The sequence below is a fragment of the Coenobita brevimanus genome, chromosome 102 (assembly GCF_032717465.1).
Source record: "Coenobita brevimanus isolate Jiangsu-jjx chromosome 102, ASM3271746v2, whole genome shotgun sequence".
Lineage (NCBI taxonomy): Eukaryota > Metazoa > Arthropoda > Malacostraca > Decapoda > Coenobitidae > Coenobita > Coenobita brevimanus.
The window spans coordinates 34,431,640-34,450,276 of NC_137055.1; the positions used below are offsets into that span (position 1 = coordinate 34,431,640).

Sequence of the window (18,637 nt, forward strand, 5' to 3'; positions counted from 1 at the left end):
AACCTCATGATCATCATTACCAGTAGCACCAGTATCACCACCACCACCACGACCACCACCATCTCCATCACCACCACCACCACCACCACCACCACCATCATCATCATCATCATCATCATCATCATCATCATCATCATCATCATCATCATCATCATCATCATCATCATCATCATCATCATCATCATCATCATCATCATCATTTTACTAAGAGGTGAGGTTGGCTCCCGAGACAAGACACTGAACCACCAAGAGACGGACAGACATCCCCCTGACGCAAAAAATAGATAAATGAAAAACAAAAATAAAATGAAAAAATGCATGTTCTCTTCTGCTCCGTACATGGTTATGATATAGGGCGACTTCGACTCAAACGTGCCCTCTAGCCTATTGGTTCTGTGATTGTTTTATGAGTTACAAAATTACATATAAGACGTAACCTTAATAGAGATATCTTGCACTTGCTTGGAAATGATGGCTGTCTAGCGTATGTAGTTTTAATACTTGCAAGTTTCGGACCAGTGACATACATGGGAAGATTGAGGTGAAATGTGCAAAATAAATCGCTAAGGACGAGGTGTTAGAAAGTCGGTGGCACGGGAGGCTTCGTTGCACATATTTCTCAGAGACTCATTTGCACATTACGTGTTAGCATTGTCTAGTACATTATTTACATGTATCGAGTTGTTGTTGCTTAACCCTGGCTTGTTTGGCCATGAAGACCCGTCGACCACAGGTAAGTAGCTGCTTCAGTGGGGACGTTCTACAGGTACAGCACAGTATATACCAGTTAGGGATCCGGCGCCCCCTTGTGGTAGACAGCACCTGGCCGGGGTGGGGCCTGGGTCCTTCCCCACGGCGAGGTACAGGAAGGTAGGTTGTAGAACGCCCCGGGAGTGACGGCCCTGCACTGGTTTGATCCCAAAGAAGTGACTGGAGGCTTTTTGATCATCTAGTCTAATGCCACAAAGGACGGTAGGCTGGTCATCTACCCGTATATGTAGCAGAATAACACGGCCTAACCTAAGGACTCTACATTTCGAAGGGGATAATGGAAACAGCCTTTTCACTGTTTTTTTTTTTTACTAGGCCCAGTCCAGTGACGTATTTTCTATGTCCTTCTACGGCCTCTACATGATTTTATTCAACCTGTGCGATTTTTTTTAAGTTAATGGAGTGCGTGTCCAATCACCGTAATCCCTTTTCAGCTTACTTCACAGTCAGGTTGGAGGAAAATTTTTACTAGTAACCAAGGAGACTCATTCTTACCTCAGATCTCTATCCCCTTTCACCTCAGTTGACGCCCAAGTGTTGTCAGATTAGAGAGTGGATTTGACTAGTAACCGAGGAGACTCATTCCTACCACAGATCCCTAACCCCTGTCAGTTCAGTTGTTGCCCAAATGTAGCCAGATTAGAGAGTGGATTTGAACAGTAACTAAGGAGACTCATTCCTGCCTCGTAACTAGGGCTGGCCGAATTTCCAGTTGTAAGAGCGGCCAAATTCCCTCACATGAAAACAAACATGAGCCCGAATTCTCATCGGTCTCCGTAATACCTCTTCCTAAGCGATTTAATTATCTTATTATACGACACTATCCTTTTTTTGCGTTGCTAAAATTTTTCTAGTATCACCATACCCTGCATGTGAGGTACAAAATGATATTACTCTGCCAGATCGAAAAATAAATATCTGAAGAAGAGTTGCTAGGGAGAATAGTCTGTAGGGAGCTAGAATATAACACTAGAGTTGGTCTGAGAATGAGAGGGTTAATGAACACTAATTTAACCTTACCTATCTTGGCTGTTTATTCCACTGGGGACGCTGTATATATCACTGCATGTATATCACTGAATTTATATCACTGGGATGCTGTTTATATCACTGAGAAGCTATTTATATCACTGTTTATATCACCGGAAAGCTGTTTATATCACTGGGATGCTGTATATATCATTGAGAAGCTATTTATATCACTGTTTTTATCACTGGGATGCTGTTTATATCACTGGGATGCGGTTTATATTACTGTTTATATCACTGGGATGCTGTTTATATCACTGGGATGCTGTTTATATCACTGGAATGCTGTTTATATCACTGGGATGCTGTTTATATCACTGGAATGCTGTTTATATCACTGGAATGCTGTTTATATCACTGGGATGCTGTTTATATCACTGGGATGCGGTTTATATTACTGTTTATATCACTGGGGAGCTGTTTTTGTCACTGATGAAGCTGTTTAAATCACTGGGAAGCTGTTTATATCACTGGGATGCTGTATATATAACTGGAGAAAGTGTACATAGCACTGGAGAAGCAGTTTATGTCCCTTCAGCTATTTATATCACTTTTAACAATATACACCTCCTCCCCGTCACCGGCTGCGTGCATCCCCACTCAAGGCTAGAGGGAAACTGAAGCGATCCGGAGCTTCAGGGGTTCAATAGTCCGGAGCTTCAGAGTGTTTATTTAATTTCAGGGAGAGAGAATGAACAGTGAAGCCGGATTCTTCTCTCTCTCTCTCTATCTATCTAACTATCTATCTATCAATTTATCTATGTGTGTGTTCTTTTTTTTTGTCTATGGGTAGTTATCTAGTTGGCTTTTAGGATTTCTCAACAATTTTTCCTAGGCGATTTATTTTTGTAGTATGCATACCACTCACACTCTTATTTGAAAGGAAATGGGTAGTGGAAAAATCTCTGTGAAGTTGAAGATAATCGTCTGGAGAGAGAGAGAGAGAGAGAGAGAGAGTGAGAGAGAGAGGTCATCTCACTGAAGGACTTATTCCCGTCTATACTTATCCCCTTTCTCCTTTCTCTCTTCCACTCCTCCCTCTCTCTCTCCTCTCTTCCTTCTCCGCCCTCCTCATGTCTTAGGCCATTAACCTCCCTCCCTCTCCCTCTCTCTCTCTCTCTCTCACACACACACACACACACACACACACACACACACACACACACACACACACACACACCTCAATCATCCAATCACCGGTCATTGCTCTTTATCCACCTACGGTCACACAGCCTACTCAGATGGTCTTAATATACTCGATACACCAAGGACATTCGTGTGTGTGTGTGTGTGTGTGTGTGTGTGTGTGTGTGTGTGTGTGTGTGTGTGTGTGTGTGTGTGTGTGCTGAGCAAATAGAAAGTAGATAGACAGATGGATAGATAGAGATTGAGAGATAGATATATAAAACTGTCTTTATCTATTTAACATAAGCTCAAGACTCGACTAGTTATACATATACATCCTTCACTAACCTCCTCAGTACCTTAGGCCTTTCCCCAGTTACACGAAATCGTTTGGCACCAGCAAGAAGAAGCCAATAAGACGCATTCCAAGATTTCAGGAGTTAATGAGACGTGCGGTGCGAGAGAGGGACGCCTTCATGTGGTGCCACTGATATAGCCAGAGGGATCAACTGCCTGGCTTACAAACATGCCTCATCTCTCTCCCTCTCCCCCGAAAGGAGGATGGTGGACTGTAGGAGAAGGGGAACTGAAGCCTGTAGTCCACTGGGTTCACTTACATATGACGCTAGGGTTGCATATACTATTAAGAAGTGAATGGAGAACCACGATATAGTAGTAGTAGCAGCAGAAACAGCAGTAGTAGTAGTAGTAGTAGTAGTAGTAGTAGCGGCAGTAGTAGTAGTAGCGGCAGTAGTAGTAGTAGTAGTAGTAGTAGCGGCAGTAGTAGTAGTAGTAGTAGTAGTTGTAGTTGTAGTAGTAGTAGTAGTAGCAGAACGAGAAGTTAATTAGAAAAAACGTAAAGAAAACGTGAATAAAAATAAATTAATGGGAAACTGAATAAAACTCCATTTCTGTTAATCTTTTTATTGTACATTTTTACATAAACGTTGTTCTACCTCAGACCAGCACTGGGCACGAGTTTTATATACAAGCGGGATGGAGAGAGAGAGAGAGAGAGAGAGAGAGAGAGAGAGAGTTGAGCTGGATAATATGGGGTAAGTTAGAGAGAGAGAGAGAGAGAGAGAGAGAGAATGCAAAAGATTTAAAAAAAAAAAGTATATAACATATACAAGTCTTCTGGAATTTACAATACATTCACACCTACAGGGGAGAAAGAGAAGGTTAGGAGGGGGGGGGTTACTCTGCTAATATATACAGGGTGGTCCATACATTGTACAGCCCTTGTCAATGCTCGTGTTGGGGAACGGCTCAGTCTGCTGGCGTGGGTGTGGGAGTGGGTTATCCGTGAATAATGAAGATGGAGATTATTTGGGTTATATTTTATTATTATTATTATTATTATTATTACTCATTTTAAATATACCAATGATTAGCAGTATTTCTCTTCATTTAATTAAGATGGGAAGACAACACTGCATAAGCCGTCCCCGCCAAACACGAGAACAGTCAAGTGAGGTGCAGTATAAGAACTAGCCTTTATATCCCTCATTTATCTTTAAGTCTCACGTTCACGAAGGATGAAGGTGGAACAAGTTGTACGAGACACATCCACATGCACGAGAGTTATAATGAACACACAGGCCTTCCTTAAGTGACAATATTTTAGCCAATACTAGTTTTCTTTTCTATTTTATTTCCATTTTATATTTCTTACGTGTGTATATACCTTGGCAACTCAGGTAACTCAGCCCCTTCACTCCAAGAACGTCTATTTTTACCTATATTCCTGCTGCTACCGGTCAAGGGAGGTCTTATGCAATGAAGGGGACAGGGAATGGCATATCAAACCCATCCTAGTTTGAAAAAGTCTCCCCTAAATCAAAGAAACTCGTCTCTCAGTAGCAAGGACGAAAAATGTACGTTATCGCAGTGAAGGGATTAAATTTACATATATATACCCATAGTGGCAAGAACACTTAAATCACCACTCCTCATCAGGTTGTAATCTGCTTGGCACATCATCTTTTTAAATTATGTATGATACAGAATATGATGTGCTGTTTATATATATACGTAACCTATGCACTAATATTCTTATGGTCTGATGATGCATTTGATTTTACGTTCATTGAACTTTCTATTTATAAAAAGGAAATGTCAGCTTTGCAAAAGTTTCTAGATTATATTTTACAGAATCTATCATGCACTTATATTTCTATCCCATTCATTTATGTTCCTGTAACTTTTTACTAGACACATGTTCATTGGATTCGGTAATTGCTTTGCTTTCTTGTTTCATACGTTTCTATTTATGTTTTTTTGTAATGTGGAAGGGAAGTCAAGTTTGCCAGTGAAGCCTCTGCAACAAGTGAGCAACTGAGTATGTTATGAGTCCAACTTAGTGTCCCCTTTGTCCTCACACTGACACGGTACACGACACTGCCAGTCTCTGCAGTTGAGAAGTAACTTATTACCACAAGCCTTCTAGCTCAGTAGTGACCTTATCTAATACCACCTGCAAGTCCCCGTTCACCGTGGTTATATTCTATCTTATTTTACAGCCACTACCCCACTGCTACAAGTCTTCTCGTTCATAGGTAACCTTATCTAGTACCACCAGCATGTTCCGATTCACCTTAGTTATATCCTGCTTCATTTTACAACTGCTACCACCAAACAGCGTTATTCAGCTCAGAGGAGAAGGTAAGCAGTGAAGAAGTTAAGCATCTCATTAGCACACCTGTCCATCTCTTACCTACGGGCACACCTACACTTAACCAATGGAAACAGGTTGCTTGTGGTCTCCTCTCAATTTTCTGTTTCGATACCTTATTGTGTGTGGGGGGAAGGAAGGAATGAAGTTGGAGAGGAAGGAAAGAAGGGAGGAAGGAAGGAGGGAAGGGAAGGAAGGAAGGTGGGGAGGAAGGAAGGTGGGGAGGAAGGAAGGAGGGGAGGGAAGGAAGAAAGGTGAGGAGGAAGGAAGGAAGGTGGGGAGGAGGGAAAGAAGGTGGGGAGGAAGGAAGGAACGTGGGGAGGAAGGAAGGAACGTGGGGAGGGAAGGACAGAGGGGAGGGAAGGAAGAAAGGAGGGATGCAGACGTGGATGTACAAAGGGAGTCTACAATTACCCATAACAGTGAAAATTATGTATGTTTTTACCTAGAGGGACTTAGTCAATTTCCACCCACCTGTTTACAAGAAAAAAATTCCCTAAAATTATAAAAACTCTCTGGCCCTTATTCTCGTCGGTCAAGGAGGCTCCCTAACACCTCTTCCTTAGCGATTTATTTTTCGATCCGGCTGGTGAATATCGCTTTGTACCTTACTTAAGGAGGTTATGGCGAAATAAGAATAAGCTAAACAACTGTAAAGAATAGTAACGTATAGTAAGCATAATAAATCGCTCAGGAAAAGGTGTTAGGGAGCAAAATTGAGCCAATACAGAGCGTCAGAAGAGGTTAATTGTGTCTCATTTTATTAAAGTATAGTAAGCAAAACAAATCGCTTAGGAAGAGGTGTTAGGGAGCAAGAATGAGCCAATACAGAGAGTCACCTCTCACTAGAGGTTAATTATCTTTCATCTTCTTTTGCTGCCTTCAGGCGATGTAATTAAGCTCAGTAATTACCTTTATTGATGACGGGGTTAATGAGGGCAATATCTAACAACCCATTACGGTCCAAAGCCACCTGCAGTACAATCCCAAGTTCACCTGTTTTACCGTAACCTCAGTAGAAATACGTTTAAAGACTGAGGAAACGTAAAATGAATCGGAAAAATGAAGGCGCTTGGCATGAGACCTATTTCAAACTATATTTATTACTCCATGGGAAAGACTTTTAGGAATTTCGATATTTTGGGGATATTGTTGGGTGGTGATTATCCTTCATTACTAAATTCCTTTCCTAAATTCCTCTCCTAAATTCCTCACCTAAATTCCCCTCCTAAATTCCCCTTCTAAATTCCTCTCCTACATTCTTCACCTAAATTCCTCTCCTAAATTCCTCTCCTAAATTCCTCTCCTAAATTCCTCCCCTAAATTCTCTCCTAAATTTCTCTCCTCAGCTAAATAAAGATGTTTGATATAGTCCATTACTCTGACCAAGATCCCTAACCCCTTTCAGTTCGGTTGATGGCCAGGTGTAGTCAGATTGTAGGGTTGCTCTGACTAGTAACCAAAGAGACTCATTGCTCCCTCATAACTAAGGTTTATCATGTTTCACGCAATCACAACTTAGCATTCAAGTTGTGATATTAGCCCAGTTCCATCAGATGAAAAAAATCGACTTAAGTTGCAAGAATAGATAAAAAAAAATCACCGGAACACAGGAGTTGAGAAAAGGGGGTATACCTTAGTTTACACGTGTTATCATACAAAATAAAACACTAGCACTGTCTCGCGCGGCTATATGTATACTGTATATGTGTATTTACCTGTGTATATATAAAGAAGAAGGAGCAGGTGCAAGATCCCTAATTATACAGGTGTTTAAGCAGCTTCAGTAAATTGGCGTATCCTTGAATTCATCTTTTTTTTTTAACCTTCAGATTATTACATGCATTTTACTGAGATTTTTTCGAACTGTTGTGGTGAAATATAGTCTTCATTAACCCCTTCGCTACTCAAGGTCCCTGAACTGAATGAACGCTTTTGGTGGTGGGCTGAGCGGTGGTGGTGGTGGTGGTAGTGGTAGTAGTAGTAGTAGTAGTAGTAGTAGTAGTAATAGTAGTTGCAATCCAAGGCTCATCTGAATGTGCACCCGTTGGACTGCAGGCTGAAGTTATCCTCCTCCTGCAGTCCACCATCCTCCTTGCAGGGGATAGGATGGGAGAGGGATGAGAGACGTGCGTATAACCGGACAGCTGCGCCACCCAGTTCCATCAGTGCCACTACGTGAAGGCGTCCCTCTCCACTACAGGTAGACTGAGTAAAATAAAGAATACTTCATCTTTCTGAAATGGTCAACCCCTTCACTCCCATGACACATTTTCTAGTTTATTCTTCCTCTCACTGGACGATTTTATTCTGCAAAAGGAGGGTTATCTGGCACTGAAGGGGCGAAGGAAGCCTGGATCTAACCCCTCTAGTTCGAAAAATCTGTCCTGAGCTGAATGAAAGCGTCTGAAAACTAAAATAACAAAATACGTCACCGGTTTGAAGGGTTTTGAAGGCCATATCTAACCCCCTCCAGTTCGAAAATTCTATCCCAAGCTGAAGGAAATCGTCTGAAGGTAGCAAGATTAAAATACAAAATACGCCATTGGACTGAAGGGGTTAGCATCTAGAGGAAGGGCGAGGTCTCAACACCAGCAGGAGTAGGTGAAGGTGAGCCACAGAAACGGTAGAAGCAGGGGAAGGGATGTGCTGTAGGCGTGGCAGAGGACGAGGAGGAAGGGGATGAGCAGCAGGTTTGGCAAGGTGTATTGGCATTGGCAGGGAGGGGAGGACACGGGGGAATCACCGGAGAATACACGGCAAAGGCAGAGGAAAGGAAGCAGTAGGAGTGTTGGCAGGGTGTGTTGGCAGCGGGGCGATACGACAGGGGTGCCGCCGGAGAGCAACTGGCAGAGGAATGGGAGGAGCAGGAGTGTTGGTAGGGTGTACTGGCAGCGTGGCAATGCAACAGAGGCACCGCCAGAGAACACCGAAGGACGGAAGAGGCCCTCGGAACTCTTCTCCCTCTCCATGGTGATCCGAGGCACCTCCTCCCTCTGTCCCTTTGGTATCTGCGTATGCGAGGCGTCCACCGGTTTGTGCTTGTGCATGTAGTCGTCCTCGAGCTGGTTCTTGTGCAGACCTGGAGGGTGAAGGGAGAGCGAGGTGGGGTGTTAGTACAGGTGGCACAGTTAATTCCAGAAAGGTCTAGGATGGGTTAGGTTGGGTTAAGTTGGTCTTTTTTTTTTTTTTTTTTTTTATGTGTCCGACTCTGGGCATAGGCTTCACAGCCTGCTATCAAGGCCCAGCAGTCCTCCTACATACCATACACCTCTACATGTCACCACTTCGGCGCTAACACCCACCGTCCCTATTGAATACATGCTAGGGCTGTCTCATACAGGACTGGTGTAATAGTATTAGTCTGTCGGGGTTATGCTAATTTAAGTCTGGTTAGTTTGTTATGGTTAAGTTTAGTTAGATTTTAGGTCAAGTTACTGTAGAAGGACTATAGCTTTCCCTTAATCTATCTCCCCTGGGGACTTCAGGCTGTGATCAAGGGCTGTGGAGAAAGTGTGGGGTGATGGAGTGGACTGGGATGGGAGAGAAGGCAGTTTTAAGCCAAGGTGAAGTGAGGAGAGTATAGCTTTCTCTTAATCTATCTTACCTGGGGACTTTGCACTGTGATCAAGGGCTGTGGAGAAGGTGTGTGGTGGCGGTGTGGGTCTGGGGGTGGCTGGCGGGTCAATCTCGTAAGTTCGAATCTGTCCCTCCGCCTTGCTGATGGAGTTGCGGGCCAGACAGGTGTAGGTCCCGATGTCTGACTTCTGTACGTTGTGGATCACCAGCGTCATGTTGGTGTGGTACGATTTTTGCGTCTCGCTGACCGTGTATTTTGGCCTGAGGGAAAGATGGAAGGAATATCATCATCATCATCATCATCATCGTCATCATCATCATCATTAACTCTGGCCTGCGAGAGAGATGAAAGGAACATCATCATCATCGTCATCGTCATTACAGTATCATCATCAGTAATTCCAATTTATTATACTTAACGTTAATGTTATTATTATTATTATTATTATTATCATTATTATTATTATTATTATTATTGTAACACCTCTACAAACAATAAAAAGGTGAAACTGTAACCCAAGAAAATATACGGAAACAATACCTTACCCACGGATTATCACGAAGTCTTTTTCCAGTCTCAAAAAACCAGTTCAATCCTAGTTAACATTTTAAATCGTGTTTCTGCTACCGCCAATCAGTTTTATATATGAAACTACCTCAGAAAAAATAAATAAAAAGAAATTGTAACCCTGAAAAAGACACGTAAACAATTCCTTACCCATTGATAATCATAAAGTCGTTGTTCTTGCGCCAGATGGTAATGGGTTTGGGAAAGGCCTCCACCCGGCACGTCAACACTAAATCTGATCCTAGAGGTGTGCCCACGAGCTGATTAGGAACTTGTATGGTGGGCTCGACTGTGAGGGAGAGAGAGAGAAAGTGAGTTACAGAGAGAGATACATCAACACAACGGTAGATCAGATCCAAGAGGCATCCCCATCAACTGTTAGGGGACTTGTATGGTGGGGTCGACTGTGTGTGTGTGTGTGTGTGTGTGTGAGTGAGAGAGAGAGAGAGAGAGAGAGAGAGAGAGAGAGAGAGAGAGAGAGAGAGAGAGAGAGAGAGAGTGGAGGAGGGAAGGAAGAGAGGAGGCACAGGGGAGAGAGAGGGAGTGTCTGGAAGATGGATGGAGGGAGGGAAGGAAAACAGGAGGCAAGAAGGCAAGGAGGTGTGTGTGTGTGTGTGTGTGTGTGTGTGTGTGTGTGTGTGTGTGTGTGTGTGTGTGTGTGTGTGTGTGTGTGTGTGTGTGTGTGTGTGTGTGTGTGTGTGTGTGTAAAAGGAGGGTGGAAAGAATGGAAGCAAATAAGATCGTCGTCCACGTAAAATCTATTATGCTTTTTTTGATGCTTAACAGGTATGAAAAAAAAAAAGAAAAGAAGAAGAGAAGGACAGACAGAACTGAAATAAATACCCAGGTAGTCAACTTCCTGATACCTGAGCAGCGTCTCAATCTTATGCCAAATTCCATCAAGATCTTTACGAAGGTATGTGTAACAAAAGAGTCGCTTCTGACTCTGAGGGACTAATTTCCCATTGCCTCTAGGTATGGTCTGCAAAATATGGCTCACACACACACACACACACACACACACACACACACACACACACACACACACACACACACACACACACACACACACACACACACACACACACACACACACACACACACACACACACACGCAAATATGGCCTCGGAAAAATCATCATAAAATACTATCACCACTGACTTCAAATACTTACAGTTTACCCTACAGGCCCCGAGGGTATCAAGGCCCTAGTCTGGGAACCACTGCTTAACACTGACATATTTTACCTATAATCTTTTCATCTTAACTTGGCCAAATTTTCGCTCTTTCCTTATTCCACGCAGCTCAATGACAGAACAATTCAGTACTGCAGCTCTACATCCTTTCCATAGCACTTCTTCGTGACTACCATCAATTTCCAGTTTTAGTGTTATAATTCAGGAGTTAAAATTGAGAGATGGCAATATTAGGTCAAGTTAAAATAAAAAGAGTAGAGTTTCCGCTGCATTTGCTCAAGTCAGGGGTAAGGAGAGAGAGAAAAGAGAGAAATAAAAGAGAGGAGGAATTAAGGGGAAGAGAGTTAGAGAGAGTAGAGAGGGAGAAGCAGGTTGGATAAGGATCTGGAAGTGAAAGAATTGAAAAAGTTGGAGAGAGAGAGAGAGAGAGAGAGAGAGAGAGAGAGAGAGAGAGAGAGAGAGAAAATTATGGACGAAGACATGGACAGAGGAAGACAGAAGATGTGACGACAGACACTGACAGAGAGAGAGAGAGAGAGAGAGAGAGAGAGAGAGAGAGAATAGCTAGTCGTAACAAAAGAATGTAAAACTATGTGATACGCGGAGAAATGTCAATAGAAAGGGAAGGGAGTGAGTGAGAATGAGAAAGGGGAGAGGCAGAATCCAATATGTAATGGAGAGAGAGAGAGAGAGAGAGTAAAGATCACACACACACTCCCTTCCTTTGCTGTACTTTACTTTACCCTAAGGACGTCTGTTATAGTTAATTCTTTTTATTTTTGACTATCTATATCTTCTGCTATATTTTTTTTTTCACAGTAAGGGGGACAGTAAAGTAGATAATTATATAACCAAAATAAAATATGTGGAGTGGTGTGGTGGTGTGGTGGTGTAATGGTGGTGTGGGTGGTGTGTGGTGTAATGATTTGATGGTAGTGTGTGGTGGTGGTGGTGGAGTGGTGTGGTATGGTGGTGCTGTAGAGTGGTGTGGTGGTGAAGTGGTATGATGGTGTGTTGTGCTGGTGTATAGCAGAGTTACACCCATGGGATACCAGGACTATTTACTGCTTCCTTATAGTGCATGTCGTAAATACCACCCCTCACGTCATCTCACCTCACCTCACCTCACCTCACCTCACCTCACCTCACTTCATCTCACTTCACATCACCTAATCTCACCTCAGCTCACCTCACCTCAGCCCAGCTCTCCTCACCTCACCCTCACCTCACACATCCCCTAGGACGGGTTAAAGATAGGCATAGGTAATTTTTTCACGTTTGGTATGAACTAAAATATATAATAACAGAGAGATGATATTACTAATGTTATTATCCTCGATCTATCTATTTTTCTTTACATCTATCTATCTATCTATCTATCTATCTGTCTGTCTGTCTGTCTATTTATCTATCACTATGTTTGTCTGCCTGTCTGTCTTTCTGTCTACCTGTTTTTCTCTCCTCAGTCTAGGTTTCTGGCCATCACCCTACCATTCACACACACACACACACACACACACACACACACACACACACACACACACACACACACACACACACACACACACACACACACACACACACACACACACACACACACACACACACACACACACGCACGCACACAATGAGAGTATAGAGTATAAACGGTCATATTAACACAGCATATATCATAGACAAAAGAAGCACATGTGTGTGTGTGTGTGTGTGTGTGTGTGTGTGTGTGTGTGTGTGTGTGTGTGTGTGTGTGTGTGTGTGTGTGTGTGTGTGTGTGTGTGTAAAGTGTTTTTCTCTGTCAAAAGTTTAGCGGTACAGCGTGTTTTAGTTGGTTTGAAATTTTAACTTTCCCCACACCCCATATGCACACACACACACACACACACACACACACACACACACACATACACACACTCAAATCTCTCTCTCTCTCTCTCTCTCTCTCTCTCTCTCTCTCTCTCTCTCTCTCTCTCTCTCTTTTGCCTGATTTAACCCCTTCAGCCCGAGAACATCACCCTAATTGCTATTCTTGCTGCCTCCAGACGATTTTATTCAGATTAGGACAAACCCCGTAAAAGTGTGTGTGTGTGTGTGTGTGTGTGTGTGTGTGTGTGTGTGTGTGTGTGTGTGTGTGTGTGTGTGTGTGTGTGTGTGTAAGAGAGAGAGAGAGAGAGGCTGTGAAAGGGAGTATAAATTCCTAAGGCCACACGAAACGGGTCAAACAGGTGTAGTGAAAAAGAACTTTATGCAAATGGGATGAGGGGAGGGGAGGAGATGGGAGGACGGGGAGGAGAGGGGAGGGGAGGAGATGGGAGGACGGGGAGGAGAGGGGAGGGGAGGGGAGGGGAGAGGTGGAAAGGAAAAGGGAGGAGAGAAGGAGAGGTGCTGAGTTACAATATCAGTAATGGTGTGGGAATAGATAGATAGATAGATAGTCACCACTTTCCACACACTCTTATAAATAACACACTCTCCCCCACCCTTCTCTCCTCTCACACCCTTCTGGCCTCGTTCCCTCCCTCCCACACACACACACACACACACACACACACACACACACACACACACATTCCCTCTTTTCACCCCACACTCTATTTTTGCTTTATCAACCTCTTACATATACACTCAAATGCTCTTCTCCCTCACACTCTCATTGCACACTTCCTCACACCCCTCCCATACACTCTTCCCCTCCTACGCACTCTTTTAGAATAACCGCCACACTCACACACCGTTATAAACCCCAAACCCACACACCATCTCTGGCATACACTCCCACACCAACACCCACACCCCCTCTAACACTCTCATTATCTCCTCCTCACCGCTTTCCACACAATCTCTTAACCATCCCCACTCATCCATACACTCATGTCCCCCTCCCCCACCTCCCTCACACCCATTTCCCCTCTCACACACACGCTTTTACACCCATTTCCGCTCCCATACTCAGTTTTATACCCATTTCCTACATTCTTATTCCTCCAACATACACAGTCCCATATCACCTCCATAACCATGCTCACCTACACACGTCTCCCTCTTCTACCTCCCCCTATCCCTCCCCCAACACTCACACTCCCCCTTCCCTCCCACATTCCTCTCCACTCTCCTTTCTCCAACCACACCTTCCACACCTTCTCCACACCCTCTTACACTCCCCACTCTACAGCCTCTTATACAGGCCTCCCTCCCCCCACCGCACTACCACAAATCCCACGCCTCTCTTTCCTCCTCCAGATGTTTTCACCCTGCAGTGGAGGGAGAGGGGAAGGAGGAGGAGGAAATAGACGGAGGGGGAGCGAGGGAAAAGCAAAGCAGGTAAAAATATCCTCTCACTTCCCTTGTATATCTCTCTAATCCCACCCAAACCAGACCCAACCCCCGCCTCCCTAAACACTTCCAAACCTAACTTAAACTCGCCAAATCATAATGACCCCGCCCAAACATAACTTAACCCCGCCTAAACTTAACCCCGCCTAAACATAACTTAATCCCGGCCAAACATAACATAAACTAGCCCAAACATAACTTAACCCAGCCCAAACTTAACTTAAACTAGCCCAAACATAACTTTAACTAGCCCAAACATGACTTAACTCCTCCCAGGCATAGCTTAAACCCGCCCAAACATACGAGTAAATTAACCCCGCCCAAATGTAACTTAATCCCGCCCAAACTTTGCCACCTTACGTCCGAAACCCCGCCCAAACTTAACCCCGCCCATGCCTTAACCACGCCCCAACCTAGCCTCGGCCCCTTACGTCCAATCGCCGCTCCGCCCCGCCCTCGTTCGTTTCCCAATACATTTCGTCCTGATTTCTCCACACCTCTTCCCCCTCCCCTCCTCTCCCTTTCCCTCCCTCCCTCCTCCTCACCTCCTGTCCACTCACATTCCTTCTTTCCCGCCTCTCCTATCGCTATTTCTCCCTTCCCGTTTCCTTTCCTTTCCTCGCTTTCTCTCCTCTGTTTCTCTCCCTCCCCTCCTCTTTCCCTCCTTCTTTCTCGACACCCTCCACCTTGCCTTCCTTCCTTCTTGCCTCCCAGCTTCCATCCCTCTTCTTCCTATTCTCTCCTTTCTCTCACTTTCCCTTTCCCTCTTACCTCACGTTCCCTCCTCCATTTTTCTTCCTTTCCCGCCGCCTTCCTTCCTTACCTCCTTCCTTCCTTCCTTACCTCCTTATCTTCCTTCCTCTATGCCTACCCTCATCCCTACCTCTTTCCTTCTCTACCTCTTACACTTCCCCATCTACTCCTCTCCCTACCTTTCTCCTTCCCTACCTCCCCATTCCTCCACCTCCTTCTTCACCTCCCCATTCCTCCACTCCTCCCTTCCCCTCCCTCTCCCTCCATCCCCCGTCTCCCTCCCCCTCCCCCTCCCCCCTCCTCCCGCCGGAAGTTTGCTTATGGCCAGGCTTCTCAAAAGACATTAATTTCAACATTGTTATCTGTGTTTATCTTGGTGTGTGTGTGTGTGTGTGTGTGTGTGTGTGTGTGTGTGTGTGTGTGGGTGGGTGAGTGGGTGGGTGGATGTGTGAAAGAGAGAGAGAGAGGGAGAATGTGGATGTGTCGGCGTGCGAGTATGTGTATGTGTAGTTTTATGTTTGTGTGTACTCGTATAGCCTATATATATGTATGTATGTATGTGTGTGCGTGTATGTGTATGTGTGTGTGTGTGTGTGCGTGTATGTATATGTATGTGTGTGTGTGTGTGTGTGTGTGTGTGTGTGTGTGTGTGTGTGTGTGTGTGTGTGTGTGTGTGTGTGTGTGTGCAAACTTGTAGTGGTCGGGCGCTAATCTAATATTAACAGAACTCAAGACCCCTTTCCTGACCTTTTTTCTCTCTCTCTTTGCTTTCTCCTTTTTCAGCGGGCCGTTTTAAAACTTGAAAAACCAATCGTGAAACTTTAGGGCGGAGGTGGGCAAGGGGGGAGGGGGCAAGGGGGAGAGGGGCAAAGGGGGGAGAGGGCAAGGGGTGGAAGGGGCAAAGGGAAGGGGGGAAGTCTAAAGGGCGTATATATAAAGTTTCTTGGGCTATAGTTGAGGATAAGATTGCTTGTTAACCTCACTGTAGATGTTTTTATTATTACTGTTGTTATTATTATTATTATTATTATTATTATTATTATTATTATTATTATATGCAGCTAGGTAAGTAGGAAGGTATGCAGGTATGTAGGTAGATATGCTAACAAATTATTTCATCAATTCCTGATTTAGTTTGGATCAAATTTGGTGCCTATATTTCATGTGGATCTGGAATGATATACTAGATTCTTAAGCAGGACGATCAAAGGTCAACATCACGGGGTCAAGGTCAAAGTTCAGGTGCAACGTTGCAATGTATTCTGGCAACCCTCTGTCTTAGCCTTTGTTTTTACTAATATAGATATGATTTTACTTTACAAGCCTCCAATACCTTACTTTACAACCCTCCAATACCTTACTTTACAACCCTCCAATACCTTACTTTACAACCCTCCAATACCTTACTTTACAACCCTCTAAGTAACTCTGTCATACCCTCCTTTGTTTTCACCAATCCATATACGATTTACTTTACAACCATCTCAGAATCTCGAGGGTGAATAGCCTAGCCCTGGACCCTACGCTCTTGTTTATATGGGACAAGGTGGGATTAGATGGATGGATGGATGGATGGATGGATGAATACAAGAAGCAAAACCATACATTTATAATAACAGTTCCCGAAAATTAGTCAACTTTCTCACAATAACAGTAATTTTAACTGTTTTCTTCCTTTCACACGATTTAACTCAATTTTGCACTGGCTTCTTGTCGTGTGAGGCTTTAAGATCCTTGATAATTACGAGGCCTGTGTGTGTGTGTGTGTGTGTGTGTGTGTGTGTGTGTGTGTGTGTGTGTGTGTGTGTGTGTGTGTGTGTGTGTAAGTGTGTGTGTGTGTGTGTAAGTGTGTGTGTTTGTTGTTCACCAAGCTTTTGTTAGCTCATGGGGGGAGGGAAACTTTGTATTTTCCTCCACTGCCATTAAAAGTCGACATAATTTTCCCTTTCAGCGCCGGAGCCAATGTTGGGACGATAAAATCAGGCGGGAAAAAGCGGTTCGTATTGTATTTCCGGGTGGGTGATGGGTGGGTCGGGGCTACTTTGAAACTCTATTAGTCGTTCCTACACTCCGACGCATTTTATTACGCTGCTATGAGAGGGGGAAGCTTGGGAGGGGCAGGGAGGAAGGGGGAGAAAGGTAAAGAGGGGGTAGAAGATTGGGGCAGGGCGGGAGACGGCCGGAGGGGGAGGATGAGGGGTTGGAAGGTAAGAAGGGGAGTAGAGCGAGAGAAAGGGAGGGTTGTGGCGACGCTGGAAGGGAAGGGGAAGGAGGAAGGAGTGGAGTGAGAGAGGGGTGGAGGCAGGAAGCAAGTTAAGGAGTACAAAGAGAAGGAGGGAAGGATAAGGAACAGGGAAAAGGAAGGAAGGACGGATGAACGTACGGAAGTAGGAAGAGAGAAGATGAAGGACAGGAAGGGAAGGAGGAGGTTATGAGAGGAAAGAGAAAGTGGGGGAGAGGAGGGGGGGAAAGAGGAGGGAAGAGGTGGGAGGAGAAGGGTGATGGAGGAAGGAAGGAAGACACGGAGGACAGGGAGAAGGTAGGACGCTGAGGAGAAAGAGCAGGAGAGATAAGAGGGAGGAAGGAAAGGGGCGAACTGAGTGTGAGTGGGAGGGAGTGGAGGGAGGTGAGATGGAGGGGTCGGGGTGAGGGAGAGCTGTGGAAGGAGGAAGAGGGGTAAGAAGGAAAAATAAGGTGAAATATGAAGGATGGAGGAAACAGGAGGAGGGTAGAGGGAAGGTAGGAGGGAGGAAGGGAAGGAATGGATGGTAACAGGAAGGAATGAGAAGAGGAGGGGTAAGGAGGCAATAAGAGGTTAAGGAGGTATGATGGAGAGGAGTAAGAGGGAAGGAGGAGGTAGAAGAGCAAAGGAGGAAAAAGAGGAAGGAGGTGGTAGGAGAGGAGGGGAGGAAAAAGAGGAGGGAGGGTGACAATTGGTGGGTTGGGGTGTGGGGAGAGGGTGGCAGTAGGTGATGGAGGTGAGACAGATGAGAAGGAGAGGAGGAAAGGTATTGGAGGGTGAGGGAGTGAGGGAGGGTGAGGCAAGTTGGGGTGAGGCAGGGTGGGGTGAGGCAGGGCGCGGTAAGGCAGGAGGGGGTGAGGCAGGGTGGGGTGAGGCAGGGAAGGGTGAGGCATGCAGAAAAATAAAGACAAACAACAAAACAAGTAAATACGAGAAACAGGAAAACAACAGCATAAATAAAGAGCAGGAGGAAAAACTGAAAAGAAATAAAACACTGATCACCCCTCTCATGTTCGGAACAACTCTAGTAGCGCTGGAAATAAAGCAGCAGTAAAGGAGGTAAATGGAGGCCTAATAAACCCTCAGACTCCTATGACTCACTCTCAGTAAAAATAAAATAATTTAGTTTAAGATGTTATAGAATTCTAGAGTTATTCCGGCCATGCGAGGGGAGGGGTTGACGGTACTGGGACTAAAAATAAAGGAGAAAACGGAGAATGAATCTATAGAAGTAATGTTGTTAATGTCAGTGAGAAAATGAATACAAATAAAGCAGAGAAAAGTAAAGAGAGAAAGAAAAGGTAAAGAGACACAAGACATAGAATGAGGAATTGGAGAGAGAAAGAAAGAATTAAATCAGAGAAAAAGA

General features: G+C 44.5%; 1 protein-coding gene across 1 annotated transcript in view; it reads right to left on the reverse strand.

The window, feature by feature from the left end:
- Nucleotides 1–8,184: 8,184 nt before the first annotated feature.
- The window catches only part of LOC145415478 (lachesin-like), a 158,553-nt gene continuing 148,100 nt past the window's right edge, over nucleotides 8,185–18,637 (reverse strand). Inside the window, exons 7-9 of the mRNA XM_080284753.1 lie at nucleotides 9,897–10,035; nucleotides 9,207–9,439; nucleotides 8,185–8,681 (exon numbers count right to left, since the gene is read on the reverse strand). Coding sequence (XP_080140879.1) covers nucleotides 8,185–8,681; nucleotides 9,207–9,439; nucleotides 9,897–10,035 — 869 coding nt within the window. The remainder of the gene's footprint in view (nucleotides 8,682–9,206; nucleotides 9,440–9,896; nucleotides 10,036–18,637) is intronic.